Source organism: Leucoraja erinacea, chromosome 10 (genome assembly GCF_028641065.1).
Source record: "Leucoraja erinacea ecotype New England chromosome 10, Leri_hhj_1, whole genome shotgun sequence".
Taxonomy (NCBI): domain Eukaryota; kingdom Metazoa; phylum Chordata; class Chondrichthyes; order Rajiformes; family Rajidae; genus Leucoraja; species Leucoraja erinaceus.
Genome location: NC_073386.1, coordinates 35,642,530 through 35,662,253, shown reverse-complemented (window position 1 = coordinate 35,662,253; position 19,724 = coordinate 35,642,530). Strand labels below are relative to the sequence as shown.

The window sequence follows — 19,724 nt, the reverse complement described above, 5'->3', positions numbered from 1 at the left end:
AATAGGTTGGGGTTTCTCTAATGAAGCAATGACCCATTCATTTAATTTAATTTAATTTTTTGTGGTTGATAAAATGACAGTGAGGGGTGTTCAGGTCAGGAACTAATGCCACAGTGTTAAAATGCATTGACATTACTACCACATTATCTCTTTCCCAGATCAGTGTGCCGGTATGAATTATCAATCCAATTCTTGGGTTAATTTTAAAAACCCATTAAAGAAGCATTACTGAGGTTGCTCAGAAGGTATTTTACTTGGAACTGTGCAGATGAACATTATAAGATCAGACCTGCCAATGTATCGGATTGTTAACCATCCTTAAGTCACTTGCTGCGGTGTCGATTTATCACAATCACTTGACTTCTGCCAAAACAGGGGACGTCATTGTTAAGGGTTGAGTTATTGGAAGAAGGTATCCTACACCGAAGCCAATGTAAGGATCAGTTGGATGAGAGAAAAGCTATAAATAGGTTAACAGTAAACTAAAGCAGAGGCCAGCAATGGATGTGTCACAGGAGAATCCAGCGGGCTATCAACTATCGTGAAGAGAATAGCATCGATTTTAAGGGGCAGAGATTCAATAGAGGTCATCGCTTACCCTTGGGTAAATTAGTTGCACAAGCTATTGACTGGACCTAAAATAAGGTTCAGAAACACCTGCAGCTGAACTTATTGACATGTATTTAAATGTAATTGCAAGTTACTTTATATACAATACATAATTACTTCTGACAAGCACTGGTGTAGGTGGTGAGCTGACTGTTGAACTCCACTTCTGGTTAGTTTTCAATCAGTCTTTTCTCTTTTGATGTTAACATCCATTAAATCTGAGTTGTTGCTTGTACCATGATGTGTGCATTGTATGTTTCACAACCGCACTCTTGATCACTCACTTGTTATTGGCCAGAAGTAGAGACATAACATTTGATTCCCCCAGTGCAGTGCTTCCTGATCTTGTGGTTGCCAAACACTTTACCTTTCCTTCCCATTCCCATCCTGATTGTTCTTTTGTGGGCCTCCTTCACTGTCAGAGAGAGGCCAAACGCAAATTGGAGAAACAGCACCTCATATTTGGCTGGGGCAGCTTACATCCCAGCGGTATGAATATTGAAGGTACACAAAAAAGCTGGAGAAACTCAGCGGGTGCAGCAGCATCTACGGAGCGAAGGAAATAGGCAACGTTTCAGGCCGAATCCCTTCTTCAGACTGGTATGAATATTGAGTCCTTTTCTCCAGAAATGCTACCTGACCCATGGAGTTACTCCAACTTTTTGTGTCTATATCCAGTATGATTATTGATTTCTCAAACCTCAAGTAACTCTCGCATCCCCCTCTCTCCGTCCCTCCCCCACCCTCATCCTCGTACTAGTTTCACTGTCGTCCTGCTGAGTTTCACTATTTGTATTACGCATTATCACCTTCTCCACAGCCAACAATGGACCATTGTGGGTTCCAACTTCCTTGATCATCATTGCTGCCTTTGATTTGTCCTTTTCCATACCGTTCATTCTTTTTTCTGTGTGCCTTTTCATACCTCTCACTTTCCTCTCCCCTGACTCAGTCGAACGTAGCGCCTCGACCTGAAGTGTCACCTATTCCTTTTCACCTGAGATGCTGCTTGACCCGCTGAGTTATTCCAGCTTTTTGTATCTATCTTCTGAAACTAATGCTTAGCTTAGATTAGATTAAATATACAGTATGGAAGCAGAGCCTATAGCCCACTGAGTCCACACTAACCATTGATCAATCTGTTCACAAAAATTCTATGTCATTGCACTTTCGCTTCCACTCCCTGCATCCACTCCCTGCAAATTTTCAGTTTGCACTTCTTCTATCCTTATCTGATACCTTATGCCTTTTCATCCAACCTTTGTCCAACCATTTGCCTGCCAATGCCCCCTCCTCATTTAACCAGTATCTGCCTATCAGTCAAAAAACAAGGCACAAAATGCTGGAGGAACTCAGTGGGTCAGGCAGCATCTCTGGAGAACATGGAAAGGTGCATGTTTCAGGTTCAGACGCTTCTTCAGATTGTTTTGCTTTTGTAAACTAGCATCTGCAATGTTTCTTTCTATCTCTTGCCAGGCTTTGTCCCACCAAAACCCCCTCCATTTCCAGTTTCCCTTCCCCCCTCCCCCCCCCCCCCCCCCCCCCCCCCCCACAACCAAAATGAGCCTGAAGAAAAGTCCCGATCAGAAACGTTGTCCATCCATGTTCTCCATAGTTGCTGCCGTTAAACAGCACTTTGTGTCTATTTTAGAGCAACACTGCAGTTGAGCTTCCCTGAATTAGGTTCTGCACAACTTGTTTTCTTCCTTCCAACACACCAAGAGAAATGGAGCTTCATTCACCTTCAGGTGGATTGACATGTGGGGGCAATACACTAGTTCATCTAACAGAGGTTTCCATAAGCTCTAAAGGATTGGACGAGTATTGTCTACTGAGAATCTTGTTGTACATGTGCTTTTGGGAAGCATGGCCAGAATGCCATAACCGCCACCACAATGGCACAGCAGTAGAGCTGCTGTCTCACAGTGCCAAAGACTAATTTTTGATCTTGATTACAGGTGCTGTCTGTACGGAGTATGTACGTTCTCTCTGTGACTGTGTGGATTTTCTCTGGGTGCTCTGGTTTCCTCCTACATTCCAAAGACATGCATATTTGTAGGCTTTTGTAAATTGGCTCGAGTGTGTAACATTGTTTGTTGGAACATGATTCAATCCAAAATTACTCTCAAATCTGAAAAGGAACTACAAAGGTTTGAGGGAAGGATTTGGATGTGATGGATTGGGAAACTAAAAGTCAACAAACAGATAAATGGTCAGCCTTCAATGAAGTAAGACATAATTTGCAAAGAAATATAGATAAGGATCAAAAACAAACAAGAGCGGCACGGTGGTACAGCGGTAGAGTTGCTGTTTTACATCACCAAAGACTCGGGTTCGATGCTGACTACGGGTGCTGTTTGCACAAAGTTTGTACATTCTCTCCGTGACTGCGTGGGTTTTCTCCGAGATCTTCGGTTTCCTCCCACATTCCAAAGGCGTCCAGGTTTGGTATAAGTGTAAATTGTCCCTAGTGTGTTTAGGATAGTGTTAATGTGTGGGGATTGCTGATTGGTGCACTCGGTGGGCCGAAGGACCTGTTTCCGCACTGTTTCTCTAAACTAAACTAAAAACTGAATAAACAGGTTCATATATGGCCAAATTGGAGCAATTAAAAATTGCAATAAATCCAAGTGAGAGATTTATAAAGAAGCAGAAATATATTCGGCAAACGACAACCAGTTAATAAAGAAAGATCGATATTTATAAATAAAGAAGTTAATAAAGAAAGATCGATATTGAAGGAACTGAGAGTTTGGTGCAGGAAAATGGTGCCGAGGTAGAAGATCAGTCAAGACCTTGATGAACAACGGAGCAGACATGAAGGCCAGGTGGCCTTCAAACTCTTGCTCCAAACTCTTAACCTCCTATGGATCCTGATACTGAGAAGTGGAGGAGATGCATTGAAGCTATGGATGATTTGTGGTGATAGTCACCCACTTGTACTGCACAGACATTGACCTTTTGGTTCATTACCTCCATGCCGAACTTTTTTATGTGTCTTATATGTCTAAATGTCTCTTAAATGCAGTGCTTATATCTAATTCCACCACCTCCTCCGGCAGCATGTTCCTGATATCAAACACTGTGTAAACAAAACTTTCCTTAAATCCCACTTCAAAATCCTTCCTCTCATCTTAAACGTATGCCCTCTTGTTTTCCATACCCTTACAATGAGATAAAGACTCTGACTGCCTATCCTATCAATGCCTTTCACAATTTTTTATACTTCTGTCAGGTCTTGTCTCTGCCTTCTTCACTCCAGGAAAAATAAGGCCAGCCAATCCTCCCATCATTCACTCCATCTACACTTTATGCCGCCTCGGAAAAGCCACCAAGATGATCAAAGACTTGTTGCACTTCGGTCATTTCTTCTTCAGCCTGCTCCCGTCTGGCAGAAAGTACAGGAGCCTGAAACCTTGCACCACCAGACTCCGGAAAAGCTTTTCCCCCTGTTATCAAGCTTCTGATCGGTCCTTCCATAAACTGGGATACTGTCCGATTCACCTCTCTCCCATTGAGGACATTTTGTCCCCGTGTACATGTGGATTTGTTCTGGGTGCACTGTTTTTTTCCCACATTTAAAAGACGTACAGATTTGTTGGCTATTTGGCTTGGTAAAATTGGAAAATTGTCCCTCATGTGTGCAGGGCGGCGTTTGTGTGCAGGGATCGCTGGTTGGCGCGTACTGGGTAGGCCGAAGGGCCTGTTTCTGCATTGTATCTCTAAACTAAACCACACTGAACTAAACTGAACATAACAAAACTAAAAATAAATTTCACTGTACCTCGGTACGTGACGCTAAAATACCACTGAAACATTGAACCATAATACTCCTAGTTAGATTTAAAGAGCTGGTAGTTTTAGTTCCAGTGTAAGAATTTAATGGTCAGTGAAACTTAAACCATTATTGCGCAGAAAGAAAATCCGTATTGATATTGCACTTCGGTTATTATTTTGTAGTTGTTTGTTTTTACCAAATATTTCCCTGAAAAATTTAGGTGATTTAATATTCAACATGTCCTTCTAATATTTACAGAGTACACATTATGAATATCTGTACACTGAAGTGAAAGTATATGCATGAATACTAAACTGAAGATTACAGTCCAATCCTGCAGTACAAGAGATAGCATGTTAAAAATTAAATAAACAAGTTAAAAGAAACTGCACATCAGTGTGTTTGTAGAAGGACGAGTTGTTGCATGCCGATAAGAGTATTAGCCTTGCTTTAGTTTGGCACAGTTACTGCTTCCCTCCTCAATTCAGTTAAATTAATAGGGAATTAAAACAACGACAACTTTAGAGGAGAGTTGGTTCACATTAACAGAACAACTAAAAGGCAACAAACATCTTCTGCCCCTCAGGGTTATCTGGCTTCCAGGCTAAAGTTGTTGCCAATATTTAGTTTCATGAGCGCATTGGTTACAATGGCAGTTTACAGCTGGCAGTTGATGTATAACATAATATATAACATGATTTTATGTGCTCCATTAAATGGTGTAAAAATGGCAGCAGACTGAGGGCTGTTCAGTTACACTGGATGAAGAGGTGCTCAGCTTTCATCTGAAGATTATTTATCTAGAAATCATCTCGAAGACGGTGGCGTTGTTTCAAAATCAGTCAGGAAGCTCTGGTTGTAAAGCAAAGAGTCAAGAGAATCTTCAGTCAAGGGGCGGCACGGTGGCACAACAGTAGAGGTGCTGCCTCACCGCACCAGTGACTGGGTTTGATCCTGATTATGTGAGCTATCTGTATGGAGTTGGTACATTCTCCCAGTTGGTTTTCTCTGGGTGCTTTGGTTTCCTCCCACACTCCAAAGACGTACAGGTTTGTAGGTTAATTGGCTTAAGTAAAATTATAAATTGCCCCTAGTGTGTAGGATAGAGTCAGTGTATGGGGTGATACTGATCGGCATGGACTCGATGGGCTGAAGGGCCTGTTTCAGCACTGTATTCCAGCATGTCTAAAGGTAAAGTCTAAAATCAAGAATTGAGAGACACAAAGTGCTGGAGTAACTCAGCAGGTCCGACAGCATCGCTGGAGCACATGGAGAGGTGATATTTTGGGTCAAGTTCAAGTTCAAGTGAGTTTATTGGCATGTGGCCCTGATAGGACAATAAAATTCTTGCTTTGCATCAGCACAACAGAACATGGTAGGCATTGACTACAAAACAGATCAGTGTATCCATATACCATTATATAAATATATACACACATGAATAAATAAACTGATAAAGTGCAAATAACAGATAATGGGCTATTAATGTTCAGAGTTTTGTCCGAGCCAAGTTTAATAGCCTGATGGCTGTGGGGAAGTAGCTATTCCTGAACCTGGTCATTTCAGTCTTCAGGTTCCTGTACCTTCAACCTGAAGGTAGCGGGGAGATGAGTGTGTGGCCAGGATGCTATGGTTCCTTGATGATATTGCCAGCCTTTTTGAGGCAGCGACTGCGATAGATCCCCTCCATGGAAGGAAGATCAGAGCCGATGATGGACTGGGCAGTGTTTACTACTTTTTGTAGTCTTTTCCTCTCCAGAGCGCTCAAGTTGCCGAACCAAGCCAGGATGCAACCGGTCAGCACGCTCTCTAATGTATACCTGTAGATGTTAGAGAGAGTCCTCCTTGACAAACTGACTCTCCGTAATCTTCTCAGGAAGTAGAGGCGCTTTCTTAATAATTGCATCAGTGTTCTCGGACCAGGAAAGATCTTCAGAGATGTGCACGCCCAGGAGTTTGAAGCTCTTGACCCTTTCAACCATCGACCCGTTAATATAAACAGGATGGTGGGTCCCCATCCTACTCCTTCCAAAGTCCACAATCAGTTCCTTGGTTTTGTTGGTGTTGAGGGCCAGGTTATTGGGCCGGCATCATATGGGCAGTTGCTTGATCTCTCTTCTATACTCTGACTCATCCCCATCAGTGATACGTCCCACAACAGTGGTGCCGTCAGCGAACTTGATGATGGAGTTCGCACTATAGAAACATAGACATAGAAACATAGAAAATAGGTGCAGGAATAGGCCATTCGGCCCTTCGAGCCTGATATGATCTTGGCTGATCATCCAACTCAGTATCCCATCCCTGCCTTCTCTCCATACCCCCTGATCCCTTTAGCCACAAGGGCCACTATGACCGGCTATGCAGTCATGAGTATAGAGTGAATACAGCTGAGCATGCAGCCTTGAGGTGCTCCCGTGCTGATTGTTATCGAGTCTGACACATTTCCACCAATATGAACAGACTGTGGTCTGAGAATGAGGAAGTCGAGGATCCAATTGCAGAGGGATGCGTAGAGACCCAGATCTGCGAGTTTGGTAACCAGTTTGGAGGGGATGATTGTGTTAAATGCCGAGCTGTAATCAATGAATAACAGCCTGACATATGAGTTTTTGTTGTCCAAGTGGTCTAGAGCAGAGTGGAGGGCCAGCGAGATCGCATCCACCGTTGATCTGTTGTGGCAGTAAGCGAACTGCAGTGGGTCCAGATTTTTGTCAAGGTAGGAATTGATTTGCGCCATGATCAACCTCACAAAGCACTTCATCACGTTATCTTCAAAGCGTTAGTGCCACAGGTCAAGTTCCTTTGTCAGACTTACCCTTTTTGCTTCTCTGGATGACATGGATAGATCTTTCCGTGCTTATCCATGTTCTCCAGAGATGCTGCGTGACCCACTGAGTTACTCCAGTACCTTGTGTCCAGTAAACCAGCATCTGCAGTTCCTTGTTCAGTTTAGTTTGGTATTGTTTGCTTGAGGGATACAGCATGGAAACGGGCCCTTAGTCCCACCGAGTCCATGCCAACCAGCAATTACCAATACCTTCATGCTATCCTACAAACTAGTGACAATTTACAGAAGCCAATTAACATAAACCTGCACGTCTTTGGAATGTGGAAGGAAACCGAAGCACACAGAGATAACCCACATAGTCACAAGAAGAATGAACAAACTCCGTACAGACAGCTCCCGTAGCCAGGATCGAACCCTTGTCTTGTCACCGTCAGGCAGCAACTCTACTGCTGTGCCACAGTGCAAGCTGTGATATTGAAGGCCAAATTCTTACTTTATGCTCAATTCACTCAGGAGCCCCAAAGGGACTGTTATCTCTCTACATAATATGGTAATTCCCCTACAGACCAAAATACTCGATGGTATCATCTTTATATATATCAAAGGTAACAGTGCGAATGAGTGATCTTATTTCCCTGCCACCTTGAAGTATGGAATTTTAAAGGTTATAGAGATGCAACTTGTTATTAATATCCTGCCTTGACACTATAAATCTATGAATGGATAAAACTGGGACGTTCACAAAGGCAGAGCCAATAGGTTTGTCACTGTCAAAGTGAAGTTTAAATTGTTTCTTCCTGGTGTCGCACCTTATGTGTGTCAGCATATCCCCAAGTTGAAGATTGAACCCTCTTTAAATGATAGAGCTGAACGTTGCTTGTTTGTGCACTCGCATTCAGCAGGAAGTGTCACACTTTGTTAATAGGTCTGATAAATAGATGTTGCACAGCCTTGTAATACATTGAGGGAGGATAATATAGAACCGGGCCCAGCTTCTGAAATGACTCCATTGTGATGACACCATCCAACATGATCCCGTGTCTTACAAGGAGCCAAATGTTGGTCAGTCAACTGGAAATATTTAAAGCAGGGGTCATATTCAGGGTATGAACGCCCGACTTAGGGTAGCATGTTGGCACAATGATGGAGTTGCTGCCTTACAGCACCACAGACCTGGGTTTGATCCTGACTACCGGTGGTGTCTGTACAGAGTTAGTACATTCTGCCCGGGACTTGCATGTTTTTTCCGGGATCTCCGGTTTCCACCCACACTCCAAGCATGTAGGTCTGTAGGTTAATTGGCTTGGTATAATTGTAAATTGTCACTCATGTGTAGGATAGCATTAATGTGCTGGTCAACATGGACTTGGTGGGTCGAAGGATCTGTTCCTGCACTGTATCTCTAAACTAAACCCCTTGCATACGAGTGAGTGTTTGAGGGCCTAGTGGAATGGATGGTCAATGGCTTTTTTATTATCACATGTACAGAATTAGTGAAATTGTTTTTCTGCATACTGTTCCGTAAAGTATTGGCATACCTTAGCACAATCCCCAATTACTACAGAGTGCATAGAAATAGTTCACTGAGACTGCATGCAAGAGTCATCAGGTTTTGGCGGCATTTCCAAAGTCAAGTCCGGTCTCCACGCTCGGGTCCTCTGGAGCGGCACCCAATCCAGGCAAGCCCCAGGCTGCTGCAGGGCCTCCAGCCGTTGCCTCAATCTGGATCATATTGATGGATTTGCACCGTAGCTATGGGGTTGTTGGCATTTTCTGATGGATGGGAATGGGTTATTTCTATGCTTCTGCTCACCACTTCCCAACAAAAATTCAATAAACTAACCACAATACCAGTGCAAAAAACAACCTGTCCTTCAAGCAACCAAAGACCATCCATGGTCCATAGTTGAGATTAACATTGCATAGTGTTCAAGAACCTGAAAGTTGTTTGGAAATAGCAATTGTTGAACCTGATGGCCATGGTTTTAACTCCAATACCTTCTTTCAGATGGTTAAATTAAAAATCATAGATGGCAATCATTGAACAAACAGTACACCCTATCACGAATGGATGGAATCTGTTTCAATAAATACTGTTAGACAAAATTCATATGATCCTTGTTTAGTGTTTCATTTATTTGTTCATCATGATTAATCCGTGCATTAATAGCACAAAATAGCAATGTTGCTGTTCTATGGAAGGACACAGAAGGATTTTTCATTGCAGCCGGCATATTGGAAAAGAAACACAATAAACAGCGGGGAATTTGTACTTCCTCCCTAATAGTTAGTCCTCCTCATTTTAATTTATATTTAAAAATGGCACACTGGCACAGTGGGAAGCGCTGCTGCCTCACAGCACCAGTGATCCAGGTTCGATTCTGACCTCAGGTGCGGTCTGTGTGGAGTTTGCGCATTCTTCCTGTGACCGCATGGGTTTCTTCCAAGTTCTCTGGTTTCCTCCCACATCTCAAAGATGTGCGGGTTTGTACATTAACTGGGCTCTTAAAAATTACCCCTAGCGTGTAAGATGTCGATGAGAAACTGGGAGAAAATAGAACTAGTGTGAATATTGGATCGATGGTCAGTGTGGACTCCGTGGACTGAATGATCTGTTTCCATTCAGTATCTCTAAGCTAAACTATTTAAATAACCTGGATTTCTTTCATTTGAAAATGACCTGCTTCAAATGCACTTCATTATGTGATCGCTGGCCGGCACGGACTCGGTGGACCTAAGGGTCTGTTTCCCTGCTCTATATCTAAACTAACTCTAACGTAAAGTAATTATGACTTTAACGGCAACTTGACCTTAATGCTAGGTTTATTAATGTGCTGTCAGGAAGATGATATTGCCATTGATTCAATGGAAAATATAATATTGTGGGATATGAGTGGGCTGCCAGTTCCCTATCATTCACATTGGGCTGAGGTCCAAGAAGGAAGGATTCTCTTGTGCAAGGTTTTGAATTTGTGTCTTTTATTGTTTTTAAATCAGGAACTTTCCCTTCAGTAGTGTTTAATATTTATAGACCTATTTATAGACCTATTTATAGTCTATTTATGAGAAATAGTCCTCTTGTACTTCACAGTGGGTAGCACATGGCCTCAACCGTTAATGTGACTGCCTCATTGCCCCAAGTATCTGGATTTGATCCTGACTTTATGGAGTTTGCTCCCTGTGACTACATGGGTTTCCCCTGAGTGCTCCGTTTTCCGTCCCATGTACTGGCAAGTTAACAGGTTCCTGAAAATCATCCTTTAGTGTACGCATGTAGCAAAAGAATCAAAGAGAATTGATGGGCATGCGAGGGAGAAAAGGTTGCAAGGGAAAGAGAGAGGGAATGGGACTGATGGGATTCTTCTGCTTGGAGATGTCATGAACTTAAGGGACTGAATAGTCTCCTATGCTGTCATAATCGATACCCAACAAAAATTTCTGGTAAACTCTTACGCAGCTTTTGATTATCTTTCCTAATTATTTAAAGAGGTGAGGTTTACATTACTCACTGGCCAGGAGAAAACTGAGCTAGAGAAATTTAAGATGGGATTCCAGAAAATAAAGCAAATTTACATGTTACTCCATCAATGCACATATTTCCTAATGTTTTACCTTACCTGACCTTTGCTGATTAGAAGGCATTTGTAGAATTGGGCACCGGTTCCAATCTTTCTTGTTAAATGTATCTCTACAGGTTTGTTCTACATATATGTAAAAAAACAAATATGGCTGTAAGCTCTTTCTATTCAAGTGCATATTTTATATCAGCAAGAAATTACCTTGCGTCCTGTACTCTCATACTTATGCATGTTCTGTATCATTTCAGTCCAGAATATATCATATATTTATTGTCTTTAAGTATGTCTTCTGAACTTAATTGTCAAGACACTATTAGATTTGACCCAATCCTGGCTGTTCCATTTGTTTTTATATGAGAGGTAAATAAAGTATTCTGGAATAAAGGTCATGAAACAGTTAAAGTCACAATCAACGCATTTGAGACAGTTGGGCAGCACAGTGGCGCAGCGGTAGAGTTACTGCCTTACAATGCCAGGGTTCTGGGTTTTATCCTGAATATGAACCCTGAATAATATCCTTAGTATGTGGAGTTTGTACGTTCTCCCGGTGACCACATGGGGTTCCTCCAGGTGCTCTGGTTTCCTCCCACATTTCAAAGATGTGCAGGTTTGTAGGTTAATTGGCTTCTGTAAATTGTGCAGGATAGAACTAGTGTGCGTCCTGGACTCAATGGGCCAAAGGGCCTCTTTCTGCGCTGTATCTCTAAAATCAATAAAACTAAAACTAAAGAAATTTTAAACCTGAAGGAAACTAGGCTACTAATTATATTTTAAAACATGAGAATCAATTATTCATGAAGAAGTCCAGGTTTCCCTGTTCAAAATAATATTGCACAAGAATATAAGTGCATTGGGAAATGGAGCAACAACTATCCAATGTTAAACATGCTGCACCATCCATCAAGATGCTGGGTTGATCTTTTACCTCAGTGCTATTTCCCTGCACCATCCCCTTATCTCTTGATTCTCTGAATGTATAGAAACCTATCTATCTTAGCATAAATGATTCTCCACGGTAGAGAACTTCAAAGATTCACCACCTTCTCTGGGTAGGAATTTCTCCAGTGCTCAGTCCTGAAAGGCCCACCCCTTTTACTCTGATGGAGCAAAGTTTAAAGTAGATGTGCAAGAAGTTTTCAAACACAGAGAGTGGGGGTGCCTGAAACGCACTGACAGGGGTGTTTTAGCTTAGTTTTGTTTGGAAATACAGTGTGAGGAAACAGGCCCTTCGGCCCACTGGGTCCGCGTCGACCAGCGATCCTCGCACACTAACACTATCCTACACATACTAGGGACAAATTTCAATTTTACCAAGCCAATTAGCGTACAAGTCTGTATGTCTTTGGAGCATGGGAGGAAACCGGAGCACCCGGAGAAAACCAACAAAGGTCCCAGGACGAATGTACAAAGCATTCAAACAGCACCCGTAGTTAGGATCGAACTCGGGTCTCTGGCGCTGTAAGGCAGCAACTCTACCGCTGTACCACCGTGCCGACCTGGATGTGGAGGCAGATACAATTATGGCCTTTAAGAGGCTTTGTGATAGGCACATTGATATACAGGGGCAGGGAATGGAGGGACTATGAGCATGCACAGGCCAAGGAAATTAATTTAACCTGGCATCAGGTTTGACACAGTCAATGTGGGCTAAAGGGTAAGTTCCAAGACTGTATTATTCTATGTTATGTGTTCATGGATATGGTGGAGTGTAAGAGATTTTGTACTACCCTGATTATGGGTGCTTTCTGATTGGAGTTTCTTCCTACGACCATGTGGGTTTCCTCTGGGTGCTTAGGTTTCCTCCCACTCTCCAAAGTCGTACAGGTTTGCTGGTTCATTGACTTAGGTAAAAAATGGTAAATTGTCCCTAATGAGTAGGATAGTGCAAGTGTATGGGGTGATCGCTGTTTGGTATGGGCTTGGTGGGCCAAAGGGCCTGTTTTTGCACTGGATCTCTAAAGTTCAGTAAAATCATGGCAGCAACCTGTTTGGCACAAACATTGTGGGCTGAAGGGCCCAATCCTGTGCTGTACTGTTCTATGTTATACGGTCGAAGTCATAAGGAATAGGAGTAGAATTAGGCCATTTGGCCCTTCAAGTCTACTCCGCCATTCAATCATGGCTGATCTATCTCTCCCTCCTAATCCCATTCTCCTGCCTTCTCCCCATAACCTCTGACACTGCTGTTCTCTGTTAATGTGCTGTTCTCTGTCCATTCATTGTGATCATCAGATTCACTGGATTCATAGCTTCTCGTATACAGGCTAGAATGGCAATTAGAATTAAGCAGACCAACACACAAAATGTCAGTGAAAATATGAACTCAAAATCATCTGTTACTCTAATTACTTTTCCTATACACCGCATCTCTTATTTTAATACGATGTAAAATGTCAGCTCCCCTTTAATTGAAGTCATCACTATTAGCCTACATGCCCGCAAGGCACATCTGGCAAGTGTTCAGGCAATTTACTAAATAGCCTATAATAAAATGTTGATTCATAAATAAATAACTTGATCAGGTTTGCTATCTGGCATCAATTCAAATTCATTAATGCCCCAATGAAAATTCTTGCATAAAAAAAACAGTAATTGCATTTCTTTACAACAATGAAGATGTTCACAACTTGAGTTCATCTAAATGGGATTTAATTTTATATTTATAATTGTTCAGAGTTTAAACAACGTGAAAACAGGAACTTTGGCCCACCGAGTCCACCCAAACCAACAATCACACTAGTTCTACTTTATCCCAGTTATGCATCCTACACACTAGGGGCACGTTACAGAGGCCAATAAACCAACAAACCTGCATGGTTTTGGAATGTGGGAGGAAAACGGAGAAAACCGACACGGTCACAGGGAGAACGTACAAAATCTGTATAGACATCACACGATTCATTGTCTAAACTTGACACCTGTGGTGGGCAAGGAGCATTACATTTCTGGTTATTTAATGAATGGTTATTTAGTTGATTATTTAACTTTGGAAAGCTATTGTCTGTCTATTAACATGTCAGATCACTCACAGAAGGATGTTGAGGGAGCGCTGAGTAACATTATGTGCCTGCAATGATGTGCCATGAAGGCTAAGATTCAAATTGGGACAAGGAAAAGTGAGGTTCATTCATGATCAGCCATGATCATATTGAATGGCGGTGCGGGCTCAAAGGGCCGAATGGCCTACTCCTGCACCTATTTTCTATGTTTCTATGTTTCTAACTTTAGAGAATGATAGGAAATTGGAGAAAATCTAATTATTTTTAAGGTTAGAACAGAGAGGCTGAGAGGATGGAAAGGAACTAAACTAACCAGTGTAAGGAGTCTTTTGCACAATATTAAATAATGGAAACTGAAAACTTTGATGTAAAGAGGGGCTGCACAATGGCTCAGCGGTAGAGTTACTGCCTTACAGCACCAAAGACCTGGGTTCAATCCTGACTACATCTGCTGTCTGCACAGAACCCTGTGACCACGTGGGTTTTTCCTGAGTGCTCCAGTTTCCACCCACATTCCAAAGATGAACAGGTTTATAGGTTAAAAGTGTTTAAGAAAGAACTGCAGATGCTGGAAAATCGAAGGTACACAAAAAAGCTGGAGAAACTCGGCGTGTGCAGCAGCATCTATGGAGCGAAAGAAATAGGCAACGTTTCGGGCCGAAACCCTTTATAGGTTAATTGGCTTTGGTAAAAAAAATTGTAAACTATCGCTAGTGTGTATGATAGTGCTAGTGTTCGGGGTGATCGCTGGTCGGCGTGCCAAAGGGCCTGTATCTGCATTGTATCTCTAAAGTCTGAAGTCTAAAGAAAGCTCGAGAGCAAATGATGGATATGCAAGAATGAGTGAATCACATTAAAATTATGTCTTAAAGATACTTTACCCAAGTATTTATCTGATCTCCTAAGTGTCACAAGCATTGACACTTGTATTTGAGTGGATATTTTAACATGTCATGACAGCGAAATGAGAATATGTGGGGAATGTATAAAAGGAAATTAGCAAAGAAAGTTGGGACTAGGCTACAGGATGAATGAACACTGATATTTGGAGAAATGTGGTCGGAATGTAATGGCTGAGCAAATGGCTACCAGTAACGGAATGACAAATGGAATTCACTGCTGTGTATCTCCTGCAGTTCTTTTTCTATTAATCAAGTAGGCCGTTAGGTGTTATATTCCAAGAGGGAATATTTTCTTGGGTTGACTAATGATAGTGGAAAAAGTCAGCGGGAGTTGAAATGTGGAATATGATTAATGTTTGGGCCGACAACGCCAAACAGTAACAAAGAGATAAAAGAATACCTCCAGGAATGGGAAGCAACTTTTCATTATGCTAAACTGCACAAACTGTCAGGGGCAAATTATGACAACTCCTTCAATTCCTCATCCATCTACTGTAAGAAACATTCATTCACACTTTTAATACGTTTGTTTAAATCTCCCTGCAGCTTACTTTACTCATAAGTGTATTCATTTTCAAATCCTGTATTAATCATGATACAAAACATGAAAGTCTCAGAGTGTAGGAACTGCAGAAGGGTGGCATGGTGGCACAGTGGTAGAGTTGCTGCCTTACAGCATCAGAGACCCGGGTTCGATCCTGTCTATGGCTGCTGTTTGTACGAAGTTTATATGTTCTTCCTGTAATGATATGGGTTTTCTTCGGATGTTCCGATTTCCTCCCACACTCCAAGGCTAATTTGGCTTCAGTAAAAATTGTAAATTGTCCCTAGTGTGTAAAATAGTGTTAGTGTACGGGTTGATCGCTGGTCAGCATGGGCTCGGTGGGCCGAAGGGCCTTTTTCTGCCTTGTATCTCTAAACTAAACTAAACTAAACTAAACTTAACTTAAGTCTGAAGAAGCATCTCGACCCGAAACGTCGCCTATTTCCTTCACTCCATAAATGCTGCCTCACCCTTTGAGTTTCTCCAGCATTTTTGTCTACCTTAACTAAAAAGATGCTGGTTTATGCCAAATAAAGACACAATGTGAGTATGCACTTTTGAGTGTATATTGCAGTTGGCTTTGTGCACTCGCATGGGCCCCACCTATGCCTGCCTTTATGTAGAGTACGTTCCAGGTGTACACTAGCCCTATCCCTGACCTCTACCTCCGCAACATTGACATCTGCATTGGTGCTACCTCCTGCACCCATGCAGAACTCACTGACTTCATCAACTTCATGACTAATTTCCATCCTGCACTCAATTTACCAAGCCATTTAATCTGCAAATCTGTACGTCTTTGGAGTGTGGGAGGAAACCGAAGATCTCGGAGAAAACTAATGCAGGTCACGGAGAGAATGTACAAACTCCGTATAGACAACATCCGTAGTCAGGATTGAACCCAGGTGTAAGGCAGCAACTACCGCTGCGCCATCTCCGACATCTCCCTACCATTTCTTGATCTCACCGTCTCCATCACAGGAGACAGACTATTGGTGAACATCAATTACAAACCCACTGCCTCCCATAGCTTTCTAGGCTACATTTCTTCCCACACTGTTTCCCTGTAAAGACACTATCCCCAACTCCCAATTCCTACGTCTATGCCGCATCTGCGTCCAGGATGAGGTTTTCCATACCAGCTATCACGCAGCACTCCCTCCCCCCATTCGTAACAAGGCCAGGACCTTCCACCCCATCGGCCATCCCATACAGCACATAATCCACCAACATTTTCGTCACCTCCAATGGGATCCCACTACTAGCCACATCTTCCCATTTCCACCCCTTTCTGGTTTCTGCAGAGACCGTTCCCTCCGCAACTCCCTGGTCAACTCGTCTCTCCAGAGATGCTGCCTGGCCTGCTGAGTTACTCCAGCATTTGTGTCTATCTTTGGATTAAACCAGCATCAGCAGTTCCTTCCTACACAATAGTGAATTTAGTTTGGTTTAGAGGTATAATTTGCAAACAGGCTCTTTGTCCCACGGAGTCCATTCAAACCATTGATCACCTGTTCACACTCGTTCTATGCACAAAGTAATCTGGTTTGATTGATTGATTGAAAGATACAGCATGGAAACAAACCCTTTGGCCCACCAGGTCCACGCCGATCATCGATCACACGTTCACACTAGTTCTATGTTATCCCACTTTCTCATTCACTCCCTACACACTAGTTGAATTTACAGAAACCAATTAACATGTAAACCCACAAGTCTTTGGGATGGGGAGGAAATCAGAGCACCTGAAGGAAATCCAGGGAATGTGCAAACTCCACACAGACAGCAACCGAGGTCAGGATCGAACCCGGGCCTTTGGCACTGTGAGGCAGTGGCTCTACCAGTATGATTATAACAATTTGATTGGGGATGATCAGCCATGATCACATTGAATGGTGGTGTTGGCTCAAAGGGCCGAATGGCCTACTCCTACACCTATTGTCTATTGTCTAATGTTCACATCTACCTTCAAAAGTTCAGCTCTCCAGTGGCTGCTTATTATCTGTAAAGTTATCTTATCACATCAGTGGGGTGATTTTTGGGCTAAGTGCATGAACTTATTTAATGGTCTTAGTCATGGGTCATTTGAAAAGAGGCTTCAATTGTAACTGTACAGCCTCTTGCAGCATGTTGCCAATTCAGTATTTAATTAATGTAATATAGCAATCTTCTTACACAGCACTCAATACTTTCGGTTCTACTTGATTACTAGAGGAAAGCAACCGTGAGCATTGCATCATCAGATGCACCGAGGCTGGTTGTTGGGTCTATGCTTAGCACCTCATTATCTTTGTAAACATGTGTGAAAATAGCAGCATGCTCTTTCCCTCCAGTCTGCAAACTGTAATAAAAATCCATCTGTTCAACTCGAGGCCCCTAGGGATAGTTTATGGTACTCTGACACACCAAGTATGTAATATACTGTTCCTTCTTCCATTGACTTAAGGGTCTGTCCCACTTGGCCGTCATTTGCACGCCATTTACGTAACGTAATCGTCGCGTTGAGATGCACGGTTAGCGTGTGGGCAGCGCGGGATGGTCGCATGGAGAAGCGCGGAGGCGTATGCAGTTGCGAGCGGTATCGCGCAGAGCTACAGGACTTTGTGGTGCACAAAATCCTTGCGCGCTTCCGGCGTGACATATTGCATACGCACATGGACACATTGTGGTTGCACGCTGACGTCCTGACCTCGTGCGTGGTGATGCATGATTACGTCACCGTGCGTAACCAAGTGCCGCCGCACGCCGCCCATAAGCAGTCGGCCGGCCTTTTATGCGTCATGGATATAAGCACGCGCGATTTTAAAATTGGCACAGTTTCGGAGAGAAAACTACGTGGTGAACACCAAAATATACTAAACTGGAAAGTGCAAAAGTGAATTGATGCTTCACTTGCAATGACTGCTTGGGTCCCTGGATTGTGGGTAAGGAAGAGGTTAAAAAGACAAATGTTGTATCTCCTACAGCTGGATGAACGAATGACATGAGAAGGGGTGCAGTTGGTAGAAATGGAAGAGCAAACCAGATAAGTGATACAAAATGCTGTAGTAACTCAGCGGGATCGGCAGCATCTCTGGAGAGAAGCATTGGGTGACGTTTCGGGTCGAGACCCTTCTTCAGACTGAAGAAGAGTCTCGACGCAAAACATCATCCATTCCTTCTCTCCAGAGATGCTGCCTGTCCCGCCAAGTTACTCCAGCATTTAGTGTCTATCTTCAATTTAAACCAGCACCTGCAGTTCCTTCCTACAAATTAATTTGGCCTGCAGCTTGCTACTTTTCATTCACCTCTTTTTTTGAATAGGGGCAATGCATCTGCAGTTTTCCAATTGCTAGCACGACTCAAGAAACTGGAACATTTTAGAAAATCACCATAAATATCTGGGTAACTGGGTAAATATCATAAATTGGGTATTCAAATGACATCACGCACTCCAGACGGCTGTGCTGACGGATGAAGATGCATGATGACGCGAGCGACAGTCACTTGCGGCCTGTCGTGTAAATGACGGCCAAGTGGGACAGGCCCTTTAGTGCGCCATTACCTTCACCTACCCACAGTCTTGGCAACATTGGGATGGCACAAGGTGCAGCAGTAGAGTTGCTGGCTTACAGCACACCACCACCCGTTGTTCTATAGGCAAATGACATTGGTTCATCTTGGAGAAACAAAGAACTGCAGATGCTCATTAATCAAGGGCAAAGATTGCTGGAGTTAACTAAACAGGTCTGGCAGCATCTCTGAGAACATGAATCAGTGATGATTCGTGTCGAGACCCTTCTTCAGCGTTTTGGGTTAGGCCCTTCTTCGGTCCCGACCCCAAATGTTCACTATCCATGTTCTCCAGAGATGCTCCTGAGTTATATGCTGAGCATTGTACTATTTTGAGATGGTCTGTCAAATGCATGATGCTTTAGTTTTATTCACTTGCATGGTGTCCCTTTCTGTTGGCAGAGAGTTTGGTCGATGGAAGGTGAATAATTTAGCTGTGGAAAGAAGAGACTTTTTGGGCTCGGACTTGCCTTTAGCCCCAGAGTTTATCAGAAATATCCGCTTGTTAGGACGGAGACCAAGTCCGCAACAGATAATCGATAACTTGATCAAGAAGTATGGCACGCACTTCTTACTATCTGGAACACTTGGAGGTAAAGTACAATAACATTCATTTCAAAATATTCCTTAGTTACTGTTGAAGTTTTTTTCTTCTTCATCCCAGTTCACCAATATCTTGTACAACTGTTACATGACCTCACAGCGGTGCTGGTTTCTGACAAGCACGGTGACTTAGAGTAAGGTACGGTAAGAGAGAGTTAGATAGAGCTCTAGGGGCTAGTGGAATCAAGGGATATGGGGAGAAGGCAGGCACGGGTTATTGAATGGGGACGATCAGCCATGATCACAATGAATGTTGGTGCTGGCTCCAAGGGCCGAATAGCCTCCTCCTGCACCTATTTTCTATGTTTGTATGTAATGGACACACCACACATCTCTGTCCTTGTTGCAGCTGGCAAGCTCCTCTTTTG

At 42.9% G+C, this 19,724-nt stretch overlaps 1 protein-coding gene across 6 annotated transcripts in view; it reads left to right on the top strand.

Moving 5' to 3' along the window:
• The window catches only part of LOC129701029 (BMP/retinoic acid-inducible neural-specific protein 3-like), a 116,693-nt gene that overhangs the window by 52,207 nt on the left and 44,762 nt on the right, over positions 1-19,724 (top strand). For all 6 annotated transcript variants that reach the window (XM_055641955.1, XM_055641956.1, XM_055641954.1 and 3 more), the window contains exon 3: positions 19,156-19,346. In XM_055641955.1, the coding sequence (XP_055497930.1) occupies positions 19,156-19,346 (191 nt within the window). The remainder of the gene's footprint in view (positions 1-19,155; positions 19,347-19,724) is intronic.